This window comes from Dipodomys merriami, unplaced genomic scaffold (assembly GCF_024711535.1).
Source record: "Dipodomys merriami isolate MVZ:Mamm:240054 unplaced genomic scaffold, mDipMer1.0.p SCAF_22, whole genome shotgun sequence".
In the NCBI taxonomy this organism is placed as follows: Eukaryota; Metazoa; Chordata; class Mammalia; order Rodentia; family Heteromyidae; genus Dipodomys; species Dipodomys merriami.
In genome coordinates, this window is record NW_027203604.1 from 12,481,834 (window position 1) to 12,495,975 (window position 14,142).

General features: G+C 43.8%; 1 protein-coding gene across 1 annotated transcript; it reads left to right on the forward strand.

Moving 5' to 3' along the window:
- Nucleotides 1-1,716: 1,716 nt before the first annotated feature.
- Nucleotides 1,717-13,103, forward strand: LOC138834919 (semaphorin-4D-like). The gene is given in 8 exon segments (XM_070033718.1): nt 1,717-1,732; nt 2,999-3,108; nt 5,496-5,669; nt 5,746-5,886; nt 6,877-7,011; nt 7,013-7,103; nt 7,912-8,060; nt 13,068-13,103. Coding segments are annotated over 8 exon segments (852 nt in total).
- The last annotated feature ends 1,039 nt before the right edge of the window (nt 13,104-14,142 follow it).

The window sequence follows — 14,142 nt, forward strand, 5'->3', positions numbered from 1 at the left end:
AGGGCCGCTTGCCTTACTCCACCACACCTATGTATCCACCTGGTGCTGAGAACACATGGCCTACTTTATTGGGATTTGGAGTAAATCTGGGCTGTCAAATCCCAGAAGTGTGTTTCCTGTGATCCTCCTATAGCCACTGGAAAGAGGGGATTGAGGGATCTGTAAACCCATACTACTGTTAAAAATGAACTATAGAGGGGATAGAGGTATGGCTCAGGTGGTAGGGTGCCTGCCAATGAGCAAACACATCAAATATGAAGTTTGAGTCTCAGACAAAAAAAATGTGGACTGTAGAGAGTAAGTAGGAAAGTATGTGGTCAGGATATGCTGGTTTAGGACCTATTAGGGAAGGACACAGGCTGCAGCTGGCTAGAGAGTAGAGCCCTGCTAGCCTTGCAGGCTCCCCTTCCACAGTCCCAGAGACTTTTCCATGTTGGACTTTACAAAGTACTGTGCAAGTTCAAGCAATCTGTTTACAGTGCAGTCACTACTCTTCCCTTCACTCCAATTGTGACATTACCCTGTTCTAACAGAATCTGGTAGCTCGTTTGTAAAACATGGCATGGCTTATTATTGGTTCCCAGCTGGACGCTGGCGGCTCTGGTGGGGGCAGTGCGCTTCTCTTTGTACCATGTCTCCTTTAGGGGCAATGGCTGGCTGATGTTACTAGGATTCAGAACTTGCAGGCTGGATCTTAGGGTCATTCTGTGGTTATTATTATTATTATATTGCAGCAGATTTGGAACAGATTAGAGGCAACACCCACACAGGCACCTGTACCTGCCGTCTGGACGTGGGCTGGCATGTGTGTCTCATCCCCCTCCCTGCTTCTCCCCTCAGCTGTGCTATTTATGGTGGTCAGAGGCTTCAGTAGCACATCATTTCACAAATGACCCCCTAAACCTGCACCATGAGTTCAAGCCTATAATCCTAACTACTTATGAGACTGAAATCTGAAGGGAATTGTTAGATGCCAGTCTGAGGGAATAAAGTCCATCAGATTCCATGTCCAATTAACCAGCAAAAACAGAGCTGAGAGCATGGGTGAAGGGTAACAGGCCCTGCACTCAAGCCTTGGCACTGGGATAAAGGAGGGCTTATCTCTGCTGCTGGATAGTGGCAACTTAGGCCCACAGCAAACAGCATCCTCCCTTCCTCTATCATGCTATGTGCTGGCTGTGTGGCTAAGGACCACACTCATGTAAGAATAGTGCCACTGGTTTGCCTACCAGCTCTCTGGTCAGTAGAATAAAGCTTGATATTGGAAGGAGGGGCTGCGAGGTTTAAGAGCATCCTATAGCTGCATCCCAGAACCCCCACTGCCTCATGCTCTTAACATGACAGAAGAACAGAGTCCCAAATGGTAGACACATTTGTGAATTCATCCAGCACTCTGTCTGTCTCTGTCTCTCTGTCTCTCTGTGTCTGTCTCTGTGTTTCTCTCTCTGTCTCTGTCTCTCTGTCTCTGTCTCTGTCTCTCTATCTCTCTCTGTGTCTCTCTCTTTCTCTCTTTCTGTCCTTCTCTCTCTCTGTCCCTCTCTCTGTCTGTCTCTGTTCCTCTCTCTGTCTGTCTCTGTCTCCTCTCTGTCTCTGTCTCTCTGTCTCTCTCTCTGTTTCTCTCTGTCTCTCAGTCTCTGTCTCTGTCTCTCTGTCTCTCTCTCTTTCTGTCTCCAGCCTCAGTCCTTGGCTTCCTACTTGTCTGGTATCAGGATTGGCATGGCCCCTTATGCTGGTATGGGATATGTCATTGTGAGGTTCTGGAAAGGCCAAATCCGGGCCATATGTTGTCTATAGCCACCTTCTGGCTCTAGTAACCGGGAATTTAGAACAGAAGTAGGAAGGTAAAACTAATAATTATCTGGCCCTTTGTAGAAAAGATTGGCTGGCCTCTGGCCTAGGATATTACTTTTCTAGGAGGAAACAGAGATTGAGGGAATTTCTGACTTCAAGGCTTTTATCATTATGATTGCATCAGGATAGAAAAAGGACAACATCTTCTTGGTGCGGACATGAGAGATGTGGTCAGAACTATCACCCCTACCCCCAATCCTCCCATCTAGCCCCAGCTTTTCAGAGTTCCACTAAACCACACAGGTCTATTCTTGAAATGCAGTGCCAGTACTGTGGTAGTACTGGGTAATCAGAGCCTTTTCTGTGGTAAGGCTGAAGAGCAGTAGGTGTACAAGGCTAGCACTCTACCACTTGAGCCACAGTGCCACTTCCAGCTTTTTCTGAGTAGTCCATTGGAGATAAGAGTCTTATAGACTTATTTTCTTGGTCTGGCTTTGAACTGTGACTCTCAGATCTCAGCCTTCTGAGTACCTAGGATTAGAGTCATGAGCCACCAGTGCCCAGCTCTATGCAGTTTTTCATGAGACTCCTTTTTGATTTTTTCTTGGGCCATCCCCAGATTCCTTTCTGAGAAAGCTGTTCTGTATTTTGTGTCATGTCCTGCCTTGATACTGTTTTTTGTGTGCTTGGTGTCTAGTGTGGGACTCTGTCTTCTCATATCCTCTGGTATTGTCTTTGGACTAAAGAGACTGGATACTCCTTGAGGGTAGTCAGTAGGGCCATGGGATTCTCCGAAAACTATTGATCTAGGAATATCCTGATAAATAGGGACAATCAGCTTGTCTCAAAGTGGAATACCTATTTCTGGCAGCTGTGATTTACATCACATATTTAAAGCAGTGTGTGGTCTGTCTGACAGTGGAGATGCTACAGTGGGCTTTTGGAGTAATCCTGGGAGACTGTCCTGCAAGGGTCCACCTCTCTGCGGCTGAGGAGGGCGAGACAGACATGGCCAGGCTTAGCACTGTTGTCATTCCAGACCCTAAAGTTTCTGTGTTATGTGACAGAAACATTCCAAATGCCTGTACAGAAAAGCTTCCAGCCCCTAAGGCTGCACTGACTGACTGGGAGAGCCTGGGGAGCAGGCAGTGATACAGCTGTCAGTACAGGGACTTCGTCTTTGTTGATGTGATCCAAAAAGCCCCAGACAGTCCCAAGGGCAAGGATGACAAGGTCTACTTCTTCTTCACAGAAGTGTCTGTGGAATATGAGTTTGTTTACAAGTTAAAGATTCCCCATGTTGCAAGAGTGTGCAAGGTGAGCACTGCCCTGTCCACCTTGGATATTTGCCCATGAAAGCAGGTCTGGACATTCGTCTTTCCCTGACAAACAACCTTTCCTTCCTCAACATCCATTATTGAGGGGCCTGGCAGGTGCCAGAGTTCTGTTCTTGAAAATTCTAGTAGTGTTTATGAGGACTAAAATGATGTTGGCAGGCAGCACTCAACTAATTAGTTTGTAGTTTCCAACATTGTTCTCACACTTCCCCCAAGCTGTAGAAGTGGAGTTTTATTTTGTGTTTTCACCATATTCTATGCAAATTGCAATCCTACTGTATGGAGTTCTTTATCAGTCCCAGAGTAAACCATGAACTAACAACTGAAGATTAAGTAGTAATAATTGCACTGAAAAGTGTGTCAGCATCAATCTTGAAGGATCAACAGAATACACATCAGCAGTAGTCAGTGTCATATTTTTCACCCCCAATGGAAGCCAAAGATGCCCAGTTTTACTCATAGCCCTTTGATGTGGTGATCATCATGGGTCACTTTCATCACAGAAGCAAAGATTCCATGTGTGCATTACACAAAATTGGCACTTTAGATGCCTCTCCCTTAAAGGTCCAACGAACATTGCAGAAAACAGACACTATACATACCAATGTGTCTACCTAGCACCATACCAACTGGGATTCAATAATTCAGTCTTCTGGCTGTCCCCTACCTATGGCTGCTCACTCCTCTTCTCACAGAGCTAAATACCCTCAGTGTCCCAGCCAGGATGGTACATGGCAAGGTATTCAGGGTGATGGATGGCCAGAGCTTCCTGTATGTACATGAGGAACTTCAGTCAAGGCCAGCCAGACAATATCTGTATTCTTATTGTGCTCCCCTCATGCAGATCTGTGGCTGTTAGAAGAAGGGAACCAGCCCTGCCTTGACATTGACCTTGATGGGCCCTAGGAAGAGTGGGTTGCAAGAAAATCCAGTAGCACACTTCGTAGTCTGTCTCTGCCTACCCCAATCCAAATGCAAAATGTTGGGATCTGCAAGTCTGAGATGGGTTCTGTATCCCTCTAAGTATTTTTCTTGCCCTGCACTTGTCCTTTCTGCTGGGCTGAGGTCAGCCTAAGCGTAGCTCCCAGTGCCTCCCACCCTGTGCACACAGACCTTCCACTGCTTCTCAGGACCTGAAAGCCCAGCAGACAACTGACCGCAGACATGCTATAGAAATTTCACTCTGCTAGATGAAAATGAGGTCCTCTTACAAGACTCATTTGTCCTTCTGTGATTTCACAATACAGATATGAAACTGTTGTGCCCAAAATAAACAACACTCTTCCATCTCATATTCTCCTTCATATCCATTTCCTAGCTTTCAGTTATCTTCTAGTGGATACCTGAGACCACAGACAGTACCAAATCTATATACGCTGTTTTTCTTATACACATATACCTATGATAAAGTTTAATGTATAAAATTGTCACAGTAAATAAGTGAACGATAATAATAGCTAATGGTAAATAGAACCGTGATAATAATAGACTATAACAAAATTTATGCAAATGTGGTTTCCCTTTATTTATTTATTTATTTATTTATTGCCAGTCATGGGGCTTGAGCTCTGGGCCTGGGCACTGCCCCTCAGCTCTTCAGCTCCAGGCTAGCACTCTACCACTTGAGCCACAGTGCCACTTCTGGCCTTTTCTGCTTATGTGGTGCTGAGGAATCGAACCCAGGGCCTCATGCGTGCAAGGCAAAGCACTCTACCACTGAGCCACCTTCCCAGCCCTGTGGTTTCCCTTTAAAAGGAGTGAAACTATGGAAAACTTCCAGTAAACATAATTTCAAGAGAAGATAAAAATGTAGATAAGGAGGATTCAACTGTATTCTCTGCAGAACACACATCACATGCATTTCACAGTTGTCCTTCAGTCATCAGTTCACCAAACAGTGCTCAGGAAGAACCTAGAAGGTCCAAAACACTTTGGCCACAATGTAGCAGGTAGAATGGAAGAAAAGATATGAGATCTCAAAGATAAACATCCATATATTCATGCAAACAGATTGCAGTAGTAGATGCTGACCTCCACTGCCTGACATTGGCCTAACTGCAGACATAGCAGACATATCACAGTTGTGATATTCACAGGAGCCATAGGTCAACCTGGTCAGAGCTAGAACTCAGCAACATGCTAAGGGCAGTGGGAATGTGGAAATGGGAAATGGTTCCATTTCATCAAGTTTTCAGGAAGACGGTTTTTGTCTTTAGTTTTGTTTTGATGCAGAAATTCTGATCCAAACCAGCATCGAAGTAGTTAGTTTGCTTTTCCTCAGCAGAGCTTGTCTGGAAAGAGCTGGCAATAAACCACATGCCACAGGACTATCATTTCCTCTGCCATGTCCTCTTTCTGGGGATACAGGAGGATCACGGTGGCTTAAGAATGTTGAAAAATAGGTGGACCTCCTTCCTGAAGGCCAAGCTCATCTGCTCCCCATCTGACATAGGCCTGGTCTTCAACATGGTGCAAGATGTCTTCGTGCTGCAGGCTCCAGACCTCAAGGAACCAATATTCTATGCCCTCTTCACCCTGCAGGTATAAGTGCCCTCAGCACATGGAGTGTAGGGCCCTTTCACTGACCTCAACATGACCTCTCCTTTGCAGGGACAAGTTGGAACTAGTGCAGCTGTCAGATGAATATGCCTACACACTGTCCACAGAAGAGGCAGTCTTCTCCCAAGGGAAGTACATGGAGCCCGATATCAAGTGGGTGCCCTACAATGGCCCAGTGCCCACACCATGGCCAGGAGCGGTGAGCAGGGTGAGGTCTTCGTGGGAAGGCTCTTCAAGTGTCCAGACCATAGGGAGAAAATAAACACAGAAGTAACTGTAAGTGGATCACCTGCATGTAAACCTCTCTCTGCCAAAAGCTGACTGTTGGCTGGGCCTGAGGGCTGATGAGCCCAGCTTGGTCCTTTTCTTTTCTCTTTTGTATGTTGTGTAACATGTCTCACCACACTCTAGTTAAATGAGGAGTGTTGCACTCTATTGTAAAATTAACACTATGTAGTAGGACTACTTCATTTCAAGTGTCTGTCAAGAAACACAGTTTCTCTGCAAAGGCTTTTGTACTGTTATGAGTTATCCTGTCCACTAGTCAAAAACCATTATAGGTTCCCCAGCCCCATTAAATATAGTCAATGTCAGGTAAAAGGAATAAAAAATTACAGATCTATCTGACTGCTTGCTTATTTTATTCCAAGTGGTAAATAGGTGTTTGAGTAGTTCTTGGATCATCCCTCACCTGGTGACCTCACAGCTTTTGCCAGGACCAGCTCTCTCTCTCTAGGTGTCTTGTACTGACATTGTCCTCTTTTGTTTGGTGTGAATTACATTCAGTAAAGTGTGCCCTCTTGTGTTCATGAGTTTGAGTGTCTACACATCAGGAAATGAGCCAAAGAAAACAAAACATCCTTCTTGCTATTATCTTTTATGCTACTTAGAATTGTCTGGTTTTTCCAGCAATACCTGACATGCGTTTTGTTTCATGAGATAGTTATTATGTTATAATGTTTTTTAAGTTTGGTAGAGAAATCATTCCTTTTCTTATGAGGTCTCAAAAACACAATTTTATCTTGTAGATGTCCTCTAAAACTATGTTCTCACTATTATGGAGAGGAAATCTCAGGTTTCTATCGTCACTCTGTTTTGTAGACATTCAGTGCTGCACCTGACATCACTCTAAGTGCTGTGCTTGGTCAGAGATTGGCTAGCACATTAACAGGTCATTCTTCTTTCATAGTGCATCAACAGTGAGGTACATGCAACCAAGTACACTAGCTCTTTGGATTTACCAGACAGTACACTGAAGTTCATCAGAGACCACTCTTTAGTGGATGATGCAGTGACTCCAATAAACAACAAACCCCATTTCATCAAAAAAAAAAGACATAAGATACACCCAGATTGTGGTAGACAGGACCCAAGCTCTGGATGAGAAATTCTATGCCGTCATGTTTACCAGCACTGGTAGGTGCTGAGGTCTTCAGTCACAGTTCCTCGATGAGAAAAGGGAAGGTCACCTTAAATCCTTTGTAGGCAGACTGGGCTTCTCTCTTGTTGTAAATCTTTTGGTTTGTGACAGGATGAGCAGATTTTGGGGCATTCCACACTTGGAATTCCAAGTCTGTGTGACCAACAGGTGGTGGGAGGACCTTGTAGCACATGTAATTCCTGGCCAGTATGTGCTGAGCGGATGTAAAGAAATCCCTTTTGCCTTGGAAGGAGGAGTGATATCCATGCCAGCACTGAGTGTGTGCATCTATCAGGCTTGCATTTCCTAAAGCCCTTTTGTCAGGCCTCCCTCATCAGTCTGTTCTAGAACCAGTGTTTCTGAATAAATGTGGCAGACTACACCCCTGGCAACTGATAGAATACATAGCTCCTCCTTGAAGCATTCTAGTTGTGTGTCCTGCTCTCGCCTGCCTGAGGCCCCTGTGAAGAGGAATTTTCATGGAAGCCAGTGGAGTCCAGAGACCACATCACTTACCATCTACCTTCCGCTGTCTCAGGATTGACACTGTTGATGAATGGTGTGAGGATCAACTATGTGACATGGTTCATAAGAAAATTGAAATGACAAGTTAACTGGAATTCCTAATGGGTTATTTGCCAAGAGCTTTCTTTTTCATTCCTAAGGCAACATTATCCTCTTAAGCTCAGCATCCTTGTTGAGTGACTGACTTGAGACTGCAGAAGGGAGAGTTTGGCTTCTGAGATCCGTGTTCTTGGTGTGTCCTCTGAGCTCCCTCTCTGACCTGTAGTTTTGATCTTGCAGACAAGGGCATCTTGCACAAAGCTGTGAGCTGTGAGAATGATGTGTACATGATTGAAGACATCCAGCTTTTCCAGAACTCTGAGCCAGTCCAAACTCTGCTGTTGCCTTCGAAGAAGGCAAAGGGCCTAGGCAACAGGATTGGCCTGGTTGTAAGATGGCCATCTTCCTTGGTAAATGTTCATATCTGTGATGTTAGACTAGTCAGCCTGGGTTGGCTGCCCTGATCTTCTTGGCCTGTGGGAGCTAGACTTTGGACTAGCACATAAAACCTCCCTAGAAAAGTGGGATCTGGCATTTGGAAAAGAGGCTGACAGAAATGGGGAGTCAGTTCCTCACTGAGTCCTTACTCTAAATCTGTGAGACTGCATAGTATGTAGGTGGAATGTCATGCCTTTCAGAAGCTCATCGATGTACTAGTTGATAAGAGAAATGAAGATCAGTCTATAGTTTTCTCCTATGTCAGCACTGTACTTCCTTCTCAAATCGAGGCTGCAGTTGTTTCCTGTCAATGGATTTCCTGACAGTGGATTTTGGAGGTTTGGAGGTTAGAAGAATCAATAGAGGCACTCACCTTGGCCTTCTAGCTCCATTAGCAGTAGGGACATAGACAAGTGAGCCTATCAACGAACACCAAGCATAACATTGTCATAGCTCACAAAATATTATTCTTTTTTAACTTCAAAACCTTTCAAGTATCACTGGCTCACATCTGTAACCCTTGTTACTCAGGAGGCTGAGATCTGAGGATTGAAGTTCAAAGCCAGCCCAGGCAGGAAAGTCCATAAGACTCTTATCTCCAGTTTATTGCCAAAAAAAAAAACCCCACAGATGTGGTATTTTGTGGCTCAAGTAGTAGAGAGCTAGCCTTGAGCAAGAAAACTCAAGAACAGCATCTAGGCCCTGAATTCAAGCCCCAAGAATGCCACACACACACACACACACACACACACACACACACACACACACACACATGTGCACACACACACAGTAAAAAATCTTTTACCTAGGGGAATGAATAAAAATAGCTTAGTGATAGGGTTGCTAAGGTGCTAGCCATAGGCCATTTGCTATAGCTTCCGTCTCCTATCATGTATCCACATGGCTGGGACAAGTCTTACTGCTCCATTTTATAGCTAGGCTGGAGCAGTAAGGGGCAGAGCACAGGCAGGTATGGATCCTGACTGCCATGTATAGCCCTCTCCAGGTTGGCTAGCTATGTGCTCTGAGCTTCAGTTTCCTCAATGCACAGTGGGGATAAAAGCAATCTGAGTTGCTGGGAGGGTTACACAGATCTGTTGAAGCACTGCATTCACTGAAAATCTGTGGGCTGGGCCACCAAGAGACTGCACAGGGTAAGGGCACCGCCATAGTGTTTATCAGCCCAAGATGATCCCCTCTCCTTGAGATTTCCCAAGGGTCTTTTGTTTAAGCTCCAAGATAAGGCTTGCTGAACTGGGCCACTTATGTGACATGGACCATTCTTGTGTCCAGTCTTGCTTCGGCTAAGCAGTGTCTCTGAATATAACCTCCCTTGCAAATTTTGGCTCTGGGAGTATGAACTCTTTGGGTTGATATGCCTTTCTATGTGGTTGAGAATCTCAGGTTTTCCTCAACATGCCAGAGCAGACTATGGCAGGAATGCGCATTAACCCAAGGAAACAAAGCTTATGTCACAGAAGGCTCATGTTTACAAATATCCATCCAAGTCCTGCTAACCCCAGTGCCCAGAAAACATGAGGACTCCTATTTCTCTGCCCATCCTTTCTCAGTCACTACAAAGTCAGTTGTTTACTAGTTCTGAAAGGGAAAAGAAATGAAATCTCCTAGGCGAACTGTGAATCTCCAGATTCTTGGCATCTGTGTGTGCTGTTCTGACCTCTTGTCTCAAGCATCAGTGGGCCAAAGATGTACACTATAGCTACGTTAGCCATTCCTGGTCAGAAAACTCTTGTACTTCTAGGAAAGACACTGTAATGGTTCAGAACCAATAGAGTGGCTGAATCTCAGTAGACATTGTTGTTGTTTCAATGTACTATGAAATTTTTTTGTTTCCTTTGTATGTTCTTCTCCCTATGGTATAACCCCTATTGTCACTGTACTTAATTTTGGTACCCTACATCTTGTATATACATTTGCCTAATTTGAGAAGGGGAATAACAAAACGCTGAAACAAGGACACAGGATGACCCATTGTAATAATGATTCCCACAAGACAGTATATTTACAACTTTAGGGGGTGGGGAGTGAGGGAAGTGGGGGAGGGAAAGGATTAGGAGAAAAACAAAGGAGGAGGTAACAATGCTCAACAGTTACTCATGTAACTGTAATCCCTCTGTACAGCATCTTTACAATAAAATAATTTTTAATGAGAAGAAAGGAGTCCCTGAGTACAAGCTGAGCAGCTCTAATCTAAAATCTTCATCTGAAACATTTTAGTTCCAATTGACACCGCAATGGACAATTTCACACCACAAATTTACCTTCAGGTTGTTGTACAAGATGAATTTAAAACATTATTTCATTCCATGTTTAGATGACTGTCTCTCTCCAAGATGTATCTTATTACACATATGCAAATATTCCAAAATCTGAACAAACATAAAATACACCCACTTCTGGTCCCAAACATCTACATGAGGCATACATCTCATCATAATTAGTTCTGATAATGTCCACATCTCCCTAGGGTCTCATTGTCTGTGGCTGGCCAGAGGATAAGGTGCTCTGACCAAGATAAGCAGGTTTGGATTCAGGCCAGAATGCCCCAGCCTCAGCCCTCCACCCATCTCTGAATAGACAGAAGTCTTCAGGTTATTTGAAGTAGAAAAGTGGTATGGAGGTTCCTCAAAAAATTAAACACAAAGATCCTTATGACTCAGCAATCCCACTCCTGGGCATTTACCCAAATGACCACAAACAAGACCACACTAAAGGTACCAGCACAACCATGTTCATTGCAGCATCATTTACCATAGACAAAATACAGAATCAACCCAGATGCCCCTCAGTAGATGAATGGGTCAAGAAAATGTGATACACACACACACACACACACACACACACACACACACACACACACACACACACACACACACACATGAATTCTATGCTTCCATCAGAAAGAATAACATTGCCCCATTTGTAAGGAATGGAAAAACTTGGGGGAAATACCATATTAAGTGAAGTAAGCCAGACCCAAAGAAACACAAGCCACATGGTTTCCCTTATTCATAATAATTAAAATATGTCTAGGATATTCTTAGCAGAGGATCACAACTGCTCAATAGCTATGTGCATATGAACTCCAAGAAATGGAAAAAAGAAGGTTCTTTAAAATGTACTCTTGGCAGTTATTTTTTTCTCTTTTGAGTTATTCCATGTTGCCACTTCTTAAAATTTCTGTACCCTTTGTCTTGCATATAAGTTTATCTGATTTGAGGAAGGGAAGAGGAGTAACAGAAATGGTGGGACAAAGGGTAAACAGTGATATTCACTGGATACTGTGTTGGAAATGAGCTTTACAAATTGGGGAAGAGGGAGGAAGTGGAAGAAAATGAGGGAGGGGGTAACTATTCAAAAAGAAATGTACTCATCACCTTAATTATGTAACTGTAACCACTCTCTATATCATTTTTACAATAAATTTATGAAAAGGGGAAAGAAAATAAATGTAATACTGTTAGTGTTTGCAAGCCTCGTGGCAACTGCTAACAGATACTTAGCATGGGGCTTAGGATATAGCTACCAGATGCACAGTTGACCAAGGTTTATCCTAGCAGGACTCAAGAGGTTTTCTCAAGGGATGTTGGGTAAAAAGTATGATTTCTGCTGCTTAGAGCCTTCTGGTTTTCTTGTTCTTGCTAACCCGACTGCTGCTAGCCAACTGCTTGTGTTATGATCACACATTGAAAGATTAAAATTGGGGCTATGTCTATTTTACAATATGCTAACTGCTAATTCTGCTTCTGTAAACCTGCTTACGCTAACACTGACCCTTCCCCTCCCAGAAATAAGTAAAAAGTTACAAAGTCCAGATGCAGGCCCAGGGACAAGGTCTGCAAACATAGATAAAGAACAAAAGAGTATGTTCTTCTAAATTCCTGTTTAGAAACTCTCAGCAAGGAGCTCAAAATAAAGACCATCTGGCGAGCCCAGCAAACTAGGAAGCCTGTAACTATGTGGACTCCCCTCCAGAGAAGCCTCCCCCCTTAGGGAACCAACTCGTTTTCAACAAGTGTTACAAAACTTCCCGTACAGAGCTGAGCCAATCCTGGGGAGCCTGGGGTCTTATGCTAATCCTGTGGTTTTTGTCTTTAAAAGTGCCTGTAACCGCTGCTCGGGTCTTCCAGTCTGCCTTGGACAGGGAGCCCATTTGTGCAAATGCCTAATAAACTCCTCTTGCTTATTGCATCTGCTGGTTTGGAGTCTTGGTTCTTGGGGTGCCCTCCCGTTGAAGAAAGCATCCCAGTGAGTCTGGGGTCTTTCAATATATCTTTATCTTGGTTGTCCTGAAGTTCTATCTTTCCCCAGTAGGTGGGACTCATATAGCATCTGTTTTAAAAGTCGTTGAACAGGTAAACAGAGTTGATGACATCACATGCCTTGATGTTCTAGATGAGAGGGAAGTAAATTTACATCCACACTCTTTCAATAGTGGTGGCACAGCATTTCTCAAATGCTCCCTGAATTCCCACATGGCCCATGTGATATGGAAGTTTCAGAATCGTGTGGTAACTATTAAGGTGTATAAGCACATTCTTGTGAACAAGAAAAATCTGGTTTCCTTCAAGTCAAGGAAAGACAGCAGGGTGTATTATTATAGCCTGTCCTTTCAGAGAGCCAGCAAGACAGTTGTTCAGGTGCTCAGATCCAGAAGGTGAAGATGGTCCTACAGCTTCTACCTTGCTGGGCCATAGATAGAAGATAGTAGGATAACGCTTAAAGAGTCAGAATCAGAAACATAAACACTAGGATCATAGCTCTTGATCCTAGCTGTATAAGGCCATCACCTCACTTCCTGAGATTGTACCCACCAGCATGACCTGTGAACAAATGATGAGACTACCAAATGGTGAGACTCTGTCTTATTCTCATAACTCCACGTTGCTCCTGTGGCCCACCAATAAGTTCCCTTGGGGGCCCCTCTTGGTTCTCAGGAAAACTTCACCCCTTATTTGAAAGTGCAGGAATAGCCCAACCATAAAACTGCAAATGGGACAGTTTGCACCATAAATCCTAAACAGGACAGTTCAGACAATAAATCCCCAACAGGACAGACCAAAGCAATTCCAAAGAAGAGTCTCACCCTAGAATGTATAAAAACCTAAAGCCCCCCCCCACACACACACACACTTCCCACTCTTTGTTTCCCTGACCCTGCGTGGTATTACATAGAGTCCCTCTGAAGCCATGATTAAAGCCTGTTCTGGTCTGCTAAGATCTCTGCTTCTTTCTCTCCTTTTGTCTGCTTGATCTTTCCTAACACTCAGGACTCGGTTTCCTAACTCCAAAAACTGATCAATAAGGTCCAGCTCCAGTCAGAGAATACAATGTTTTTCAAGTCCAGTGACATCTTCCTGTCCCATGTCTCTCTTCCTCTTTCTCTCCTTTTTTTTTTTTTGGATCCTCATCCTCTGCCTCTTGGCCAACAAATGTTACAAGACAGTATCCAGACAGTCTTTGAAATTCTGCTCAGCCCCACTGCTCAAAAAGAAGTCCAAGTCAGATTTTTCTGACTTAGAGCAGAGCAAAAAGGAGACATGAATGGAGCTTAGGAACTTTTCCCTGAAAAATGAAGAACAGTGAATCCAGGCTTAGGACCCAGCTGTGAGACAGCAGGACACCATCTTCAGTAAGGCAGGACCCATAAGGATATACAAGCTTTATGTCAGAATCAAGCCTCTTCAGACTTGGATGTGATTGGTGATATGAAGGCCTGGCTGTGTCTTGCAGTCTGTGCTTGGAGAGTTTTGTGTTTACCCCTCAGTAACCCATTCTCATAATAGTAAAGCAAATCTTACTAAGTCTTTACCTTTTTTCTCTTAAGTTGAAGCATCATTTTTACAGTTCTTTCTTTCATTATTTCTTTATTTTTTCTTTTTTCTTCCTTCCTTTCCTCCTGTTTTTCTTTCTTTTTTCCTTCCTGTCTCCCTTCCTTCTTTCATTCATGCCAAACCAAAGATTACTGTCCCATAACCACAAAACAGGTTCTGAGTAGGAAAAGCCATCCCC